Genomic DNA, 18893 nt, shown 5'->3' with positions numbered 1-18893 from the left:
TTCCACCTGCAGAACATTATGAAAATTAGAAACATTCTGTCTTTACAGGATGCTGAAAAACTAGTTCATGCTTTTGTTAATCTAGATTAGATTACTGTAACTCCTTATTAGCAGGATGTTCTAACAAGTCTGTTAGAACCCTTCAGTTCATTCAAAATGCTGCAGCACGAGTTCTGACAGGAACTAGAAAGAGAGACCATATAACTCCAGTGTTAGCTTCTCTACACTGGCTCCCCGTACAGTTTAGAATAAAATTTAAAATCCTCCTCCTCACGTACAAAGCACTAAATGGTCATGCCCCTTGATACCTGAAAGACCTGGTCTTACCCTATCACCCTAAGAGACCACTTAGGTCACAAAATACAGGTTTACTTGTGGTTCCCAGAGTCTGTAAGAGTAGAATGGGAGGCAGAGCCTTTAGTTACCAGGCTCCTCTACTGTGGAACCAGCTTCCAATGATAGTTCGGGAGGCGGACACTCTCTCTGTATTTAAAGTTAAACTTAAAACTTTCCTTTTTGATAAAGCTTATAGTTAGAGCTGGTTCAGGGAAACCTGGACTATACAAATAAAATTGAATTGAATTGAATTATTGATGTTTTGTTTTGCTTTTCCAGGAGAGTGAGCAGTCACGTTGGACACGTGAACAACATAAACTGTTCCGTGCTATGCGGCCATATTTCTCTGGCCGAAGCAGGGGCTCGTTAATTCGGGCCATTGAGTTTGGCACCTCCATGAGTAAGAGTTAACACATTGTGTATGTGTGCAGGTGTGTGTTGAGTGTTTTCTCGCTACATTCATCGTCATGTGTGTTTCATCATTTCAGATGCATACATGGAGGAGTATGCTCAATTTACATACTGCCCCGAGGGAACGAAAAAAATGAGGGAGAATGCTCAGACGAAGGTCAGCCGGGCCAAGGTCTTTGTAAAATATCTTTGCCTCGGCTGCCCTTCCCTGACGCTTTGGGACTGGACATTTTTGTTCAACGTCCCCCTCCTGAAGTTGTAAGTAGTGAATGCATGGAGGATAAGCATGTTCCTTCTTTGCAAGTCTTTTGCTTAGGGTTTGATGATGATGATGATGATGAAGTATTGGAAAGATGTGACTGAAACTAAATCCAGACTGGTCTTCTTTCTACAGTTACCCTGCTCTCCTGCGCAATGTTGGCCTGGCCCCAGCGACAGTTGCGCTGTATGTGGGACACACCGCCCAAGCACTCCCGCCTGAAAAGTTCCCAGGTCAATGTCCTCGTGAGGGAGTTGCGAAAGGTTTACAGAGACATTGGGAGGAAACTCCTTGGACACCAATCGCTTGTTAAACAGGACAAGCAGCAGCAGCGGCTGGTGTCCAAGGAGGACCTGGCCCAGTGTCAGGCCTTGGCCAGGGCGAAAATGCCTGAATTGCTTGGTGAGTCTGTATTGCCTCTCTCTCTCTCTCTCTCTCTTTCTCTCTCACACACTTTTTGTCAGAGCCTAAAAGCTTTAAGTGTGCATGTCTAAGAGTTCTCTTCTCTCTCTTAGTCTAATTACAGAGGACATGAGAAAGGCGCCAGCCAGAGACCCCAGGACCCGCTACAGGTTCTTTGGCTACCTGGCGGCCTACCTTTCATGTATCTATGGCCACAGGTCAGGAGTGCTCACGAAAATGAAAGTAAAAGAGGTCAAGGACGCCGTGGGAGACAAAAGGGCGGGCTACCTGGTGAATGTAAGTATCATTTTAATCTCATTCCGAAAACTTTTCCCAACACTTGGACGTCAATTTTTGTTCATGTACCACACTTACAAATTGGCGGTGTCATACTTTGTCTCCTGCAGGTAATGGAGCACAAAACTGTTAGAAAATTTGGCGTGGCGCAGATTTATCTAACAAGTGAAGAATATGGGTGGTGCACCGAGTGGCTCCGCCTCCGACAGCGGGCGGTCCCCACAAACCATTACTTTTTCTCCGCCCTTGGCCGCGGCGAGGCCAAGGATCTGGTCAAGTATTTCCGGAAGGCCTGGAAAGAGATGGGCTTGAGGGGATCGCCCACCCTCATGGACATCAGGTCGGCGGTGGCTACCTATGTAAGTGTCAAAAACACATGATGAGGATTTGGTCAATTTGTGGACTGTCAGTTGTGTTCGTCTCACTGAAACTTGTTCATTAATGCCTCATTTTCTTTTCTCTAGAATTTTGAATCCAACGATTCAGAGGTACGCCAGCATGTGGCAACGTTCATGTGCCGTGATGTTAGGACACAAGAACGCTTCTAATCCCTCCACATCACCTTGACCCGAGCGAAGCAGATGAGGGAGCTCTTTGTGTGCATGTCACTGAGAAGAGGAACACATGCTCCCTCATCTGCTTCCACTGTGTCCTCCACCTCCACGCCCTCCACCTCTGTGCCCGCCATCTCCACGCACTACACTGCAGAGGAGGAGATGGATCCAGAAGGTAAGTTAAAATAAAACCTTGCAATTGCTATCACACCACAGTCCAAGTTCACTAAGCTCATGTGTACCTTTTCTTTGTTTTGAAGCTTACCCCACGGAAGTATGGGCCCTCTCCCTCACAGATCCTGGTAAAAAAAATAAAAGTGAGGCTTGGCTTCAGCCCAAGAAAGAAATATCCCTCCAGGGCCCGGAGGACATGAGTGTGTTTAAAAAAAAAAAAGAAAAAAAAAAGGTTCAGTGTGTCTATTTTTTATTTTTGTTGACTGAGTGACTGTGTGTTACCCTTACCCTATTATTAATCAATCCCAAGCCCAAACCAGGATATTCATCATTCGAAAGCCTTATTCTTAATCTATCTCATCCTAGTTGTAAATCACAGAAACCAATTATGATAGTCACAGTTTATCGTTCACCTGCACTGTCTGTACTGTCTGATAATAATATGAATACATTCAAAGAGACAGTGCAACCTTTATTTAACTTGGTGCCATATGTCAGTACATCTGAAGGTACCTTTTGTGATTTTACTCCGCCCTCATAGATAACCTTGTTGATAGTACAGCAGCCTCACTGCGTACTACATTAGATCGTGTTGCCCCTCTGAAAAAGAAAGTGGTGAATCAGATGAGACGAGCACCATGGTTTAACTCCAATACTCGTGCTCTTAAACAGACGTTACGTAGATTAGAAAGAAAATGGCGTTCCAGTAACCTAGAGGAACTTCATATAGCCTGGAAAGATGGTTTTGTAGCTTACAAAAAAGCCCTACACAAAGCTAGAGTTGCCTATTATTCTTCTCTAATTGAAGAAAATAAGAATAATCATAGATTTCTTTTCAGCACTGTAGCCAGGCTGACACAGAGCCACAGCTCCACTGAACCATCTATTCCTTTAACACTGAGCAGTGATGACTTTATCAACGTCTTTGTGAATAAAATAACATCAATTAGAGAAAAATGGATCATCTCCTCCCTCATATTGGGACTGACTCATCTTCTAGTACAAGAGCTTTAGAAGCACCAGGTGCACAGTTAGACAGTTTCTCCCCTATAGATCTCCCTGAGTTAACATCATTAGTTTCATCGTCTAAGCCATCAACCTGTCAGTTAGATCCTATCCCCACCAAACTGTTTAAAGATGTGTTTCCTTTAATTAACAACTCTATATTAACTCAAATTAATCTATCCTTATTAACTGGATATGTGCCCCAAACGTTTAAAGTAGCAGTTATTGCAACCCTTGACCCAGATATTTTAGCTAATCACCGACCTATATCTAATCTTCCCTTTGTCTCTAAAATCTTAGAAAAGGCAGTTGCCAATCAATTATGTGAATATCTGCGCATTAATGGCCTGTTTGAAGATTTTCAGTCAGGTTTTAGATTAAACCATAGCACAGAAACAGCACTAGTTAAAGTTAGTAATGATCTTCTCTTGGCGTCAGATAATGGTCTAGTTTCTTTACTTGTCCTGTTAGATCTTAGTGCTGCATTTGACACCACTGATCATGATATTCTACTGCAGAGATTGGAGCAGACTCTTGGTATCACAGGTGCTGCCCTCTGCTGGTTTAAATCATACTTATCTGATAGATTCCAGTTTGTTCACGTTAATGATAAAGCCTCACTACAAACAAAAGTTAATTGTGGAGTTCCACAAGGCTCAGTGCTTGGGCCTATACTTTTTACCTTATATATGCTTCCTCTAGGGAACATTATTAGAAAGCATAACATACACTTTCATTGTTATGCAGATGACACACAGCTATATCTATCGATGAGGCCGGATGAAATAAATCAGGTTGTTCAACTCCAGGAATGTCTCAGAGACATTAAGTCCTGGATGACCTGTAACTTTCTACTTTTAAACTCAGATAAAACTGAGGTCATTATACTCGGCCCTAAACACCTCAGAGAAAAACTTTCTGCCCACATTGTCACTTTAGATGACATCACCCTGGCTTCCAGTTCCACTGTGAGGAACCTTGGAGTTACTTTTGACCAGGAAATGCCTTTTGATTCACACATAAAACTAATTTCCAGAACAGCCTTCTTCCACCTGCGGAACATTATGAAAATTAGAAACATTCTGTCTTTACAGGATGCTGAAAAACTAGTTCATGCTTTTGTTACATCTAGATTAGATTACTGTAACTCCTTATTAGCAGGATGTTCTAACAAGTCTGTCAGAATCCTTCAGTTAATTCAAAATGCTGCAGCACGAGTTCTGACAGGAACTAGAAAGAGAGACCATATAACTCCAGTGTTCGCTTCTCTACACTGGCTCCCCGTACAGTTTAGAATAAAATTTAAAATCCTCCTCCTCACGTACAAAGCACTAAATGGTCATGCCCCTTCATACCTGAAAGACCTGGTCTTACCCTATCACCCTAAGAGACCACTTAGGTCACAAAATACAGGTTTACTTGTGGTTCCCAGAGTCTGTAAGAGTAGAATGGGAGGCAGAGCCTTTAGTTACCAGGCTCCTCTACTGTGGAACCAGCTTCCAATGATAGTTCGGGAGGCGGACACTCTCTCTGTATTTAAAGTTAAACTTAAAACTTTCCTTTTTGATAAAGCTTATAGTTAGAGCTGGTTCAGGGAAACCTGGACTATACAAATAAAATTGAATTGAATTGAATTATTGATGTTTTGTTTTGCTTTTCCAGGAGAGTGAGCAGTCACGTTGGACACGTGAACAACATAAACTGTTCCGTGCTATGCGGCCCTATTTCTCTGGCCGAAGCAGGGGCTCGTTAATTCGGGCCATTGAGTTTGGCACCTCCATGAGTAAGACTTAACACATTGTGTATGTGTGCAGGTGTGTGTTGAGTGTTTTCTCGCTACATTCATCGTCATGTGTGTTTCATCTTTTCAGATGCATACATGGAGGAATATGCCGAGTACACCTACTGTCCCGAGGGTACAACAAAAATGAAGGAGAATGCACAGACGAAGGTCAGCCGGGCAAAGGTTTTCATAAAGTATCTTTGCCTCGGCTGCCCTTCCCTGACGCTCTGCGACTGGACATTTTTGTTCAACGTCCCCCTCCTGAAGTTGTAAGTAGTGAATGCATGGAGGATAAGCATGTTCCTTCTTTGTAAGTCTTTTGCTTAGGTTTTGATGATGATGATGATGATGATGATGAAGATGAAGTATTGGAAAGATGTGACTGAAACTAAATCCAGACTGGTCTTCTTTCTACAGTTACCCTGCTCTCCTGCGCAATGTTGGCCTGGCCCCAACGACAGTTGCGCTGTATGTGGGCCAGGCCATCTCGTTCCTGGAACACCTGAGGGACACGCCGCCCAAGCACTGCCGCCTTGAAACCTCCCAGGTCAATGTCCTCGTGAGGGAATTGAGAAAGGTGTACAGAGACCTTGGGAGGAAACTCCTTGGACACCAGTCGCTTGTTAAACAGGACAAGCAGCAGCGGCTGGTGTCCAAGGAGGACCTGGCCCAGTGTCAGGCCTTGGCCAGGGCGAAAATGCCTGAATTGCTTGGTGAGTCTGTATTGCCTCTCTCTCTCTTTCTCTCTCACACACTTTTTGTCAGAGCCTAAAAGCTTTAAGTTTGCATGTCTACGGGTTCTCTTCTCTCTCTTACTCTAATTACAGAGGACATGAGAAAGGCGCCAGCCAGAGACCCCAGGACCCGCTACAGGTTCTTTGGCTACCTGGCGGCCTACCTTTCGTTTATATATGGCCACAGGTCAGGAGTGCTCACGAAAATGAAAGTAAAAGAGGTCAAGGACGCCGTGGGAGACAAAAGGGCGGGCTACCTGGTGAATGTATGTATCATTTTAATCTCATTCCGAAAACTTTTCCCAACACTTGGACGTCAATTTTTGTTCATGTACCACACTTACAAATTGGCGGTGTCATACTTTGTCTCCTGCAGGTAATGGAGCACAAGACGGTACGCAAATTTGGTGTGGCTCAGATCTACCTCACAAGTGAAGAGTATGGGTGGTGCAGCGAGTGGCTCCGCCTCCGACAGCGGGCAGTCCCCACCAACCCCTACTTTTTCTCCGCCCTTGGCCGCGGCGAGGCCAAGGATCTTGTTAAATATTTCAGGAAGGCCTGGAAAGAGATGGGCTTGGGGGGATCGCCCACGCTCATGGACGTCAGGTCGGCGGTGGCGACCTATGTAGGTGTCAAAAAAACATGATGAGGATTTGCTCAATTTGTGGCCTGTCAGTTGTGTTCGTCACACTGAAACTTGTTCATTAATGCCTCATTTTCTTTTCTCTAGAATTTCGAATCCAACGATTCAGAGGTGCGCCAGCATGTGGCAACATTCATGTGCCATGATGTTCGGACACAGGAGCGCTTCTACTCCCTCCACAACACCTTGACCCGAGCGAAGCAGATGAGGGAGCTCTTTGTGTGCATGTCACTGAGAAGAGGAACACATGCTCCCTCATCTGCTTCCACTGTGTCCTCCACCTCTGTGCCCTCCACCTCTGAGCCCTCCACCTCCACGCCCTCCACCTCTGTGCCCGCCATCTCCACGCACAACACTGCTGAGGAGGAGATGGATCCGAAGGTAAGTTAAAATAAAACCTTACAATTGCTATCACACCACAGTCCAAGTTCACTAAGCTCATGTGTACCTTTTCTTTGTTTTGAAGCTTACCCCACGGAAGTATGGGCCCTCTCCCTCACAGATCCTGGTTAAAAAAAATAAAAGTGAGGCTTGGCTTCAGCCCAAGAAAGAAATATCCCTCCAGGGCCCGGAGGACATGAGTGTGTTTAAAAAAAAAAAAGAAAAAAAAAAGGTTCAGTGTGTCTATTTTTTATTTTTGTTGACTGAGTGACTGTGTGTTACCCTTACCCTATTATTAATCAATCCCAAGCCCAAACCAGGATATTCATCGTTCGAAAGCCTTATTCTTAATCTATCTCATCCTAGTTGTAAATCACAGAAACCAATTATGATAGTCACAGTTTATCGTTCACCTGCACTGTCTGTACTGTCTGATAATAATATGAATACATTCAAAGAGACAGTGCAACCTTTATTTAACTCGGTGCCATATGTCAGTACATCTGAAGGTACCTTTTGTGATTTTACTCCCGCCCTCATAGATAACCTTGTTGATAGTACAGCAGCCTCACTGCGTACTACATTAGATCGTGTTGCCCCTCTGAAAAAGAAAGTGGTGAATCAGATGAGACGAGGACCATGGTTTAACTCCAATACTCGTGCTCTTAAACAGACGTTACGTAGATTAGAAAGAAAATGGCGTTCCAGTAACCTAGAGGAACTTCATATAGCCTGGAAAGATGGTTTTGTAGCTTACAAAAAAGCCCTACACAAAGCTAGAGTTGCCTATTATTCTTCTCTAATTGAAGAAAATAAGAATAATCATAGATTTCTTTTCAGCACTGTAGCCAGGCTGACACAGAGCCACAGCTCCACTGAACCATCTATTCCTTTAACACTGAGCAGTGATGACTTTATGAACGTCTTTGTGAATAAAATAACATCAATTAGAGAAAAAATGGATCATCTCCTCCCTCATATTGGGACTGACTCATCTTCTAGTACAAGAGCTTTAGAAGCACCAGGTGCACAGTTAGACAGTTTCTCCCCTATAGATCTCCCTGAGTTAACATCATTAGTTTCATCGTCTAAGCCATCAACCTGTCAGTTAGATCCTATCCCCACCAAACTGTTTAAAGATGTGTTTCCTTTAATTAACAACTCTATATTAACTCAAATTAATCTATCCTTATTAACTGGATATGTGCCCCAAACGTTTAAAGTAGCAGTTATTGCAACCCTTGACCCAGATATTTTAGCTAATCACCGACCTATATCTAATCTTCCCTTTGTCTCTAAAATCTTAGAAAAGGCAGTTGCCAATCAATTATGTGAATATCTGCGCATTAATGGCCTGTTTGAAGATTTTCAGTCAGGTTTTAGATTAAACCATAGCACAGAAACAGCACTAGTTAAAGTTAGTAATGATCTTCTCTTGGCGTCAGATAATGGTCTAGTTTCTTTACTTGTCCTGTTAGATCTTAGTGCTGCATTTGACACCACTGATCATGATATTCTACTGCAGAGATTGGAGCAGACTCTTGGTATCACAGGTGCCGCCCTCTGCTGGTTTAAATCATACTTATCTGATAGATTCCAGTTTGTTCACGTTAATGATAAAGCCTCACTACAAACAAAAGTTAATTGTGGAGTTCCACAAGGCTCAGTGCTTGGGCCTATACTTTTTACCTTATATATGCTTCCTCTAGGGAACATTATTAGAAAGCATAACATACACTTTCATTGTTATGCAGATGACACACAGCTATATCTATCGATGAGGCCGGATGAAATAAATCAGGTTGTTCAACTCCAGGAATGTCTCAGAGACATTAAGTCCTGGATGACCTGTAACTTTCTACTTTTAAACTCAGATAAAACTGAGGTCATTATACTCGGCCCTAAACACCTCAGAGAAAAACTTTCTGCCCACATTGTCACTTTAGATGACATCACCCTGGCTTCCAGTTCCACTGTGAGGAACCTTGGAGTTACTTTTGACCAGGAAATGCCTTTTGATTCACACATAAAACTAATTTCCAGAACAGCCTTCTTCCACCTGCGGAACATTATGAAAATTAGAAACATTCTGTCTTTACAGGATGCTGAAAAACTAGTTCATGCTTTTGTTACATCTAGATTAGATTACTGTAACTCCTTATTAGCAGGATGTTCTAACAAGTCTGTCAGAATCCTTCAGTTAATTCAAAATGCTGCAGCACGAGTTCTGACAGGAACTAGAAAGAGAGACCATATAACTCCAGTGTTAGCTTCTCTACACTGGCTCCCCGTACAGTTTAGAATAAAATTTAAAATCCTCCTCCTCACGTACAAAGCACTAAATGGTCATGCCCCTTCATACCTGAAAGACCTGGTCTTACCCTATCACCCTAAGAGACCACTTAGGTCACAAAATACAGGTTTACTTGTGGTTCCCAGAGTCTGTAAGAGTAGAATGGGAGGCAGAGCCTTTAGTTACCAGGCTCCTCTACTGTGGAACCAGCTTCCAATGATAGTTCGGGAGGCGGACACTCTCTCTGTATTTAAAGTTAAACTTAAAACTTTCCTTTTTGATAAAGCTTATAGTTAGAGCTGGTTCAGGGAAACCTGGACTATACAAATAAAATTGAATTGAATTGAATTATTGATGTTTTGTTTTGCTTTTCCAGGAGAGTGAGCAGTCACGTTGGACACGTGAACAACATAAACTGTTCCGTGCTATGCGGCCCTATTTCTCTGGCCGAAGCAGGGGCTCGTTAATTCGGGCCATTGAGTTTGGCACCTCCATGAGTAAGACTTAACACATTGTGTATGTGTGCAGGTGTGTGTTGAGTGTTTTCTCGCTACATTCATCGTCATGTGTGTTTCATCTTTTCAGATGCATACATGGAGGAATATGCCGAGTACACCTACTGTCCCGAGGGTACAACAAAAATGAAGGAGAATGCACAGACGAAGGTCAGCCGGGCAAAGGTTTTCATAAAGTATCTTTGCCTCGGCTGCCCTTCCCTGACGCTCTGCGACTGGACATTTTTGTTCAACGTCCCCCTCCTGAAGTTGTAAGTAGTGAATGCATGGAGGATAAGCATGTTCCTTCTTTGTAAGTCTTTTGCTTAGGTTTTGATGATGATGATGATGATGATGATGATGAAGATGAAGTATTGGAAAGATGTGACTGAAACTAAATCCAGACTGGTCTTCTTTCTACAGTTACCCTGCTCTCCTGCGCAATGTTGGCCTGGCCCCAACGACAGTTGCGCTGTATGTGGGCCAGGCCATCTCGTTCCTGGAACACCTGAGGGACACGCCGCCCAAGCACTGCCGCCTTAAAACCTCCCAGGTCAATGTCCTCGTGAGGGAATTGAGAAAGGTGTACAGAGACCTTGGGAGGAAACTCCTTGGACACCAGTCGCTTGTTAAACAGGACAAGCAGCAGCGGCTGGTGTCCAAGGAGGACCTGGCCCAGTGTCAGGCCTTGGCCAGGGCGAAAATGCCTGAATTGCTTGGTGAGTCTGTATTGCCTCTCTCTCTCTTTCTCTCTCACACACTTTTTGTCAGAGCCTAAAAGCTTTAAGTTTGCATGTCTACGGGTTCTCTTCTCTCTCTTACTCTAATTACAGAGGACATGAGAAAGGCGCCAGCCAGAGACCCCAGGACCCGCTACAGGTTCTTTGGCTACCTGGCGGCCTACCTTTCGTTTATATATGGCCACAGGTCAGGAGTGCTCACGAAAATGAAAGTAAAAGAGGTCAAGGACGCCGTGGGAGACAAAAGGGCGGGCTACCTGGTGAATGTATGTATCATTTTAATCTCATTCCGAAAACTTTTCCCAACACTTGGACGTCAATTTTTGTTCATGTACCACACTTACAAATTGGCGGTGTCATACTTTGTCTCCTGCAGGTAATGGAGCACAAGACGGTACGCAAATTTGGTGTGGCTCAGATCTACCTCACAAGTGAAGAGTATGGGTGGTGCAGCGAGTGGCTCCGCCTCCGACAGCGGGCAGTCCCCACCAACCCCTACTTTTTCTCCGCCCTTGGCCGCGGCGAGGCCAAGGATCTTGTTAAATATTTCAGGAAGGCCTGGAAAGAGATGGGCTTGGGGGGATCGCCCACGCTCATGGACGTCAGGTCGGCGGTGGCGACCTATGTAGGTGTCAAAAAAACATGATGAGGATTTGCTCAATTTGTGGCCTGTCAGTTGTGTTCGTCACACTGAAACTTGTTCATTAATGCCTCATTTTCTTTTCTCTAGAATTTCGAATCCAACGATTCAGAGGTGCGCCAGCATGTGGCAACATTCATGTGCCATGATGTTCGGACACAGGAGCGCTTCTACTCCCTCCACAACACCTTGACCCGAGCGAAGCAGATGAGGGAGCTCTTTGTGTGCATGTCACTGAGAAGAGGAACACATGCTCCCTCATCTGCTTCCACTGTGTCCTCCACCTCTGTGCCCTCCACCTCTGAGCCCTCCACCTCCACGCCCTCCACCTCTGTGCCCGCCATCTCCACGCACAACACTGCTGAGGAGGAGATGGATCCGAAGGTAAGTTAAAATAAAACCTTACAATTGCTATCACACCACAGTCCAAGTTCACTAAGCTCATGTGTACCTTTTCTTTGTTTTGAAGCTTACCCCACGGAAGTATGGGCCCTCTCCCTCACAGATCCTGGTTAAAAAAAATAAAAGTGAGGCTTGGCTTCAGCCCAAGAAAGAAATATCCCTCCAGGGCCCGGAGGACATGAGTGTGTTTAAAAAAAAAAAAGAAAAAAAAAAGGTTCAGTGTGTCTATTTTTTATTTTTGTTGACTGAGTGACTGTGTGTTACCCTTACCCTATTATTAATCAATCCCAAGCCCAAACCAGGATATTCATCATTCGAAAGCCTTATTCTTAATCTATCTCATCCTAGTTGTAAATCACAGAAACCAATTATGATAGTCACAGTTTATCGTTCACCTGCACTGTCTGTACTGTCTGATAATAATATGAATACATTCAAAGAGACAGTGCAACCTTTATTTAACTCGGTGCCATATGTCAGTACATCTGAAGGTACCTTTTGTGATTTTACTCCCGCCCTCATAGATAACCTTGTTGATAGTACAGCAGCCTCACTGCGTACTACATTAGATCGTGTTGCCCCTCTGAAAAAGAAAGTGGTGAATCAGATGAGACGAGGACCATGGTTTAACTCCAATACTCGTGCTCTTAAACAGACGTTACGTAGATTAGAAAGAAAATGGCGTTCCAGTAACCTAGAGGAACTTCATATAGCCTGGAAAGATGGTTTTGTAGCTTACAAAAAAGCCCTACACAAAGCTAGAGTTGCCTATTATTCTTCTCTAATTGAAGAAAATAAGAATAATCATAGATTTCTTTTCAGCACTGTAGCCAGGCTGACACAGAGCCACAGCTCCACTGAACCATCTATTCCTTTAACACTGAGCAGTGATGACTTTATCAACGTCTTTGTGAATAAAATAACATCAATTAGAGAAAAAATGGATCATCTCCTCCCTCATATTGGGACTGACTCATCTTCTAGCACAAGAGCTTTAGAAGCACCAGGTGCACAGTTAGACAGTTTCTCCCCTATAGATCTCCCTGAGTTAACATCATTAGTTTCATCGTCTAAGCCATCAACCTGTCAGTTAGATCCTATCCCCACCAAACTGTTTAAAGATGTGTTTCCTTTAATTAACAACTCTATATTAACTCAAATTAATCTATCCTTATTAACTGGATATGTGCCCCAAACGTTTAAAGTAGCAGTTATTGCAACCCTTGACCCAGATATTTTAGCTAATCACCGACCTATATCTAATCTTCCCTTTGTCTCTAAAATCTTAGAAAAGGCAGTTGCCAATCAATTATGTGAATATCTGCGCATTAATGGCCTGTTTGAAGATTTTCAGTCAGGTTTTAGATTAAACCATAGCACAGAAACAGCACTAGTTAAAGTTAGTAATGATCTTCTCTTGGCGTCAGATAATGGTCTAGTTTCTTTACTTGTCCTGTTAGATCTTAGTGCTGCATTTGACACCACTGATCATGATATTCTACTGCAGAGATTGGAGCAGACTCTTGGTATCACAGGTGCCGCCCTCTGCTGGTTTAAATCATACTTATCTGATAGATTCCAGTTCGTTCACGTTAATGATAAAGCCTCACTACAAACAAAAGTTAATTGTGGAGTTCCACAAGGCTCAGTGCTTGGGCCTATACTTTTTACCTTATATATGCTTCCTCTAGGGAACATTATTAGAAAGCATAACATACACTTTCATTGTTATGCAGATGACACACAGCTATATCTATCGATGAGGCCGGATGAAATAAATCAGGTTGTTCAACTCCAGGAATGTCTCAGAGACATTAAGTCCTGGATGACCTGTAACTTTCTACTTTTAAACTCAGATAAAACTGAGGTCATTATACTCGGCCCTAAACACCTCAGAGAAAAACTTTCTGCCCACATTGTCACTTTAGATGACATCACCCTGGCTTCCAGTTCCACTGTGAGGAACCTTGGAGTTACTTTTGACCAGGAAATGCCTTTTGATTCACACATAAAACTAATTTCCAGAACAGCCTTCTTCCACCTGCGGAACATTATGAAAATTAGAAACATTCTGTCTTTACAGGATGCTGAAAAACTAGTTCATGCTTTTGTTACATCTAGATTAGATTACTGTAACTCCTTATTAGCAGGATGTTCTAACAAGTCTGTCAGAATCCTTCAGTTAATTCAAAATGCTGCAGCACGAGTTCTGACAGGAACTAGAAAGAGAGACCATATAACTCCAGTGTTCGCTTCTCTACACTGGCTCCCCGTACAGTTTAGAATAAAATTTAAAATCCTCCTCCTCACGTACAAAGCACTAAATGGTCATGCCCCTTCATACCTGAAAGACCTGGTCTTACCCTATCACCCTAAGAGACCACTTAGGTCACAAAATACAGGTTTACTTGTGGTTCCCAGAGTCTGTAAGAGTAGAATGGGAGGCAGAGCCTTTAGTTACCAGGCTCCTCTACTGTGGAACCAGCTTCCAATGATAGTTCGGGAGGCGGACACTCTCTCTGTATTTAAAGTTAAACTTAAAACTTTCCTTTTTGATAAAGCTTATAGTTAGAGCTGGTTCAGGGAAACCTGGACTATACAAATAAAATTGAATTGAATTGAATTATTGATGTTTTGTTTTGCTTTTCCAGGAGAGTGAGCAGTCACGTTGGACACGTGAACAACATAAACTGTTCCGTGCTATGCGGCCCTATTTCTCTGGCCGAAGCAGGGGCTCGTTAATTCGGGCCATTGAGTTTGGCACCTCCATGAGTAAGACTTAACACATTGTGTATGTGTGCAGGTGTGTGTTGAGTGTTTTCTCGCTACATTCATCGTCATGTGTGTTTCATCTTTTCAGATGCATACATGGAGGAATATGCCGAGTACACCTACTGTCCCGAGGGTACAACAAAAATGAAGGAGAATGCACAGACGAAGGTCAGCCGGGCAAAGGTTTTCATAAAGTATCTTTGCCTCGGCTGCCCTTCCCTGACGCTCTGCGACTGGACATTTTTGTTCAACGTCCCCCTCCTGAAGTTGTAAGTAGTGAATGCATGGAGGATAAGCATGTTCCTTCTTTGTAAGTCTTTTGCTTAGGTTTGATGATGATGATGATGATGATGATGATGAAGATGAAGTATTGGAAAGATGTGACTGAAACTAAATCCAGACTGGTCTTCTTTCTACAGTTACCCTGCTCTCCTGCGCAATGTTGGCCTGGCCCCAACGACAGTTGCGCTGTATGTGGGCCAGGCCATCTCGTTCCTGGAACACCTGAGGGACACGCCGCCCAAGCACTGCCGCCTTAAAACCTCCCAGGTCAATGTCCTCGTGAGGGAATTGAGAAAGGTGTACAGAGACCTTGGGAGGAAACTCCTTGGACACCAGTCGCTTGTTAAACAGGACAAGCAGCAGCGGCTGGTGTCCAAGGAGGACCTGGCCCAGTGTCAGGCCTTGGCCAGGGCGAAAATGCCTGAATTGCTTGGTGAGTCTGTATTGCCTCTCTCTCTCTTTCTCTCTCACACACTTTTTGTCAGAGCCTAAAAGCTTTAAGTGTGCATGTCTACGGGTTCTCTTCTCTCTCTTACTCTAATTACAGAGGACATGAGAAAGGCGCCAGCCAGAGACCCCAGGACCCGCTACAGGTTCTTTGGCTACCTGGCGGCCTACCTTTCGTTTATATATGGCCACAGGTCAGGAGTGCTCACGAAAATGAAAGTAAAAGAGGTCAAGGACGCCGTGGGAGACAAAAGGGCGGGCTACCTGGTGAATGTAAGTATCATTTTAATCTCATTCCGAAAACTTTTCCCAACACTTGGACGTCAATTTTTGTTCATGTACCACACTTACAAATTGGCGGTGTCATACTTTGTCTCCTGCAGGTAATGGAGCACAAAACTGTTAGAAAATTTGGCGTGGCGCAGATTTATCTAACAAGTGAAGAATATGGGTGGTGCACCGAGTGGCTCCGCCTCCGACAGCGGGCGGTCCCCACAAACCATTACTTTTTCTCCGCCCTTGGCCGCGGCGAGGCCAAGGATCTGGTCAAGTATTTCCGGAAGGCCTGGAAAGAGATGGGCTTGAGGGGATCGCCCACCCTCATGGACATCAGGTCGGCGGTGGCTACCTATGTAGGTGTCAAAAACACATGATGAGGATTTGGTCAATTTGTGGCCTGTCAGTTGTGTTCGTCTCACTGAAACTTGTTCATTAATGCCTCATTTTCTTTTCTCTAGAATTTCGAATCCAACGATTCAGAGGTACGCCAGTATGTGGCAACGTTCATGTGCCATGATGTTAGGACACAGGAACGCTTCTACTCCCTCCACAACACCTTGACCCGAGCGAAGCAGATGAGGTACCTCTTTGTGTGCATGTCACTGAGAAGAGGAACACATGCTCCCTCATCTGCTTCCACTGTGTCCTCCACCTCTGTGCCCTCCACCTCTGTGCCCGCCACCTCCACCTCCACCTCTGAGCCATCCACCTCCACGCACGACACTGCTGAGGAGGAGATGGATCCGAAGGTAAGTTAAAATAAAACCTTGCAATTGCTATCACACCACAGTCCAAGTTCACTAGGCTCATGTGTACCTTTTTCTTTGTTTTGAAGCTTACCCCACGGAAGTATGGGCCCTCTCCTTCTCAGCTCCTTGTAAAAAAAATAAAAGTGAGGCTTGGCTTCAGCCCAAGAAAAAAATATCCTTTCAGGGCCCGGAGGACATGAGTGACTCCTGCCTGTGAGTGTGTTTGAAACAAAAAAACGAAAAAAAAATAATAATTTTTTATTTTGTTGTATTTTTTGTTTTGTTTCTTGTTTTTATTTTTCTTGTTTCTGTTGTAGTTTTTATTTTGTTTTACTTTTTTGTTTTGGTTCAACTTTTTATTTGATCTTATTTTTTTTACCTCCACATGGGCACTGCCGTGACGTGGAGGCTTACAGCATGTGTGATATCACAGCCTCTGGATTTTCTCAGAGGCTCTAAGATCACACTAACCAAAATGCCCTGAAAACACAAACCCTTCCCTCATTTCCTTGTTTCCAGGTGTATGTGCACATTATTTGATAACCAACGCGTCAGACGAAAAGTCTTCATCTGAAAAGGTTGGTAAGACCCACCAGTGCCCGCATAACCTCACCCTGAGGAGCTTAGTATCACTTGTGTAAATCCTTGAGATTCGGGGGCCTTGGGTCAATTTATGATGCCCAGAGTAGTTGGTGGCACTTGGGCAAATCCTGGAGATCCACTCTCAACGCCACCGTCCCTTCCCGGAGCCCGCCACGTCTGGGCGCGCCCCTTGGCACTGCCCAGCACTCCGAAACAATGGTCATTACCCAATGAGGTCCCAGGTAGGTCTTTCCAGGATTTCCCAGGTAAGTAGGGTAAGTATATGGGTGAGTACTACGTATTTTTTGTATGACAATAACACTGTTTTGTGATTATTGTGTATTTGTGTTTATTCCCCCGAAAATAAAAAACTAAAAAAACAAAAGAGCTCATGTGTGGGCCTCTGTCGCGACGTTTCGGGCTGAATTGCCCTTCCTCAGGCGAGGACCCACAAGCTGGAGACTGAGATGCAGCTCCTTAAGTACTTTCCCCTCTCCCTTTAGACACGCCCTTCTGGATGCAGGGCGGGCACAATGCTTATGAGATCAATTAAGGCTTTCTCCTCCTCTCTTTCTCCCTTTCTGCCTTCCCTTGGCATAATTGCCCTCTGACCTTTGACCTCTGCTTTCGTCCTTTCCAGTATTGCCTTCATTTATCCTTTTTGCCTTCACCTATTAACTTCCCCTTAATTGGTCTCACTCTCCTCTTTGGGGGCAATGGGGTTCAGGACGTTTTTCAGGCAGGATCTAGGATATTAGGTATCTTAATTAAGGGGAGTAGAATAGATTAGGGTCAAGTTTAGATTAGAAAGGGGCCAAATTGTTAAGCTCTCAAATGAGAGCGGTTTGACTATGTAGAGGACCCGAAAATGCAGAGAAGACAGATTACAGTTTTAACAGGGTTTTTATTGCCGATGCAGCTGTGCCGGGAAATGGCGAGAGCCCAGGGTGAGAAACAGTGAGTGGGGGGATACTGGCAGGAGCAGCCTCACGATGGAGGATCGAGACAGGGGGAGTTTCCACGGCCGAGATGTGTCGTGGTAAATCCGGAACTCTCGGGGAAGGAGGAGACGTGGCGACCTAACGCAGAACAACAGCGGTTGTGAGTATTCCAGGAGTCAGAGTTTCAAAAGTTACAGCAGAAGTCATGGACGTTACCACTAAAAGCGTAAAACAATCTGACGCTGGTGACTGAGACAGCAAAGGCTTAAGAAGGCTTCTGATTGCTCATCAGGAGCAGGTGAGGATGAGCTGCCGCAGGTGTTGCTGATCACCAGCGTCGTCAGTGGAAGTAGGTCAGCCACGCCTCCTGCAGAGAGGGGAGAGAGCAGCACAGAGGAAGATAACAAACAATAAGGATAGTAGCGGTGGGGAGAGTGGGATCGTGACACAAATTAGTCCAAGATTGGGTTTTAGGTTTAGGCGGGGCATCTAAGTGGTTAGGGTAAGGGTTAGGGTAAGGGTTAGGTTGGGGAAAAGGAGGACATCCCCCCCAGAGAGGGAGGAGTCAGTGCACTCTCATCGACACCGTCCCTTCCCGGAGTCTGTCACGTCTGAGCGCGCCCCTTGGCACTGCCCAGCACTCCGAAACAAGGTCATTGCCCTCGAGAAAATTACGTAGCCTAGAATTGGCCTTTTACGTAATCATGATGTTATTTCCCTTTCAGGTTCCAAATAGTCCCAGGTAGGTCTTTCCAGGATTTCCCAGGTAAGTGTGGTAAGTATAGAGGTGAGTATTTGGTATTTTTATGACAATAACACTTTTTTGTGTTTATTGTATATTTTGATATCTTTTTTTCTTTCCCAGTGTCCAATTATGTTTAATCCCCAAAAATAACAAACTAAAAAAATAAACGAGCTCATACGTGGGCCTCTGTCGCGACGTTTCGGGCTGAATTGCCCTTCCTCAGGCGAGGACCCACAAGCTGGAGACTGAGAATCAGCTCCTTATATACTCTCCCCTGTCCCTCTAGACACGCCCCTCTGGATGCAGGGCGGGAACTATGCTTAGAATCAGATTAATTAGGGCTTTCTCCTCTTCCCTTTCTCCCTTTCTTCCTTCCCCTGGCATAATTGCCCTCTGACCTTTGACCTCTGCTTTCGTCCTTTCCAATATTGCCTTCATTAATCCTTCTTTTTGTCTTTCACCTATTACTTTCCCCTTAATTTGGCCTAGGGTAAGGGTTAGGGTAAGGGTTAGGTGAAGGAAGCAGAGCCTGTCTCCCACCTGAGCAG

General features: G+C 44.3%; 1 protein-coding gene and 1 long non-coding RNA gene across 2 annotated transcripts; both read left to right on the top strand.

Moving 5' to 3' along the window:
- The first annotated feature begins 642 nt into the window (after positions 1–642).
- Positions 643–1176, top strand: LOC122760005. Its single transcript, XR_006358319.1, has 3 exons — positions 643–736; positions 825–1005; positions 1142–1176. It is a non-coding gene; the product is annotated as an uncharacterized LOC122760005 (long non-coding RNA).
- Positions 1177–1645: 469 nt separating this feature from the next.
- Positions 1646–18669, top strand: LOC122760004. The gene is made up of 17 exons (XM_044015049.1): positions 1646–1705; positions 1816–2064; positions 6686–6817; positions 9649–9769; positions 9858–10038; positions 10190–10485; positions 10600–10772; positions 10883–11131; positions 11237–11368; positions 14200–14320; positions 14409–14589; positions 14740–15035; positions 15150–15322; positions 15433–15681; positions 15787–15908; positions 18326–18366; positions 18632–18669. Exons 1-17 carry the CDS (start codon positions 1646–1648, stop codon positions 18667–18669), a joined length of 2814 nt encoding a protein of 937 aa, XP_043870984.1.
- Positions 18670–18893: the final 224 nt, after the last annotated feature.

This window comes from Solea senegalensis, unplaced genomic scaffold (genome assembly GCF_019176455.1).
Source record: "Solea senegalensis isolate Sse05_10M unplaced genomic scaffold, IFAPA_SoseM_1 scf7180000012785, whole genome shotgun sequence".
Taxonomy (NCBI): domain Eukaryota; kingdom Metazoa; phylum Chordata; class Actinopteri; order Pleuronectiformes; family Soleidae; genus Solea; species Solea senegalensis.
Note: the sequence above shows the minus strand (reverse complement) of the source record. Positions and strands in the feature narration are given on the sequence as shown.

Coding starts and splice junctions, on each gene's coding strand:
- LOC122760004 (XM_044015049.1), top strand. CDS start 1,646: ATGAAAGTAAAAGAGGTCAAGGACGCCGTGGGAGACAAAAGGGCGGGC. Junction 9,770..9,857: donor TGAGTTTGGCACCTCCATGA/GTAAGACTTAAC, acceptor TCATCTTTTCAG/ATGCATACATGGAGGAATAT. Junction 10,486..10,599: donor GAAAATGCCTGAATTGCTTG/GTGAGTCTGTAT, acceptor CTCTAATTACAG/AGGACATGAGAAAGGCGCCA.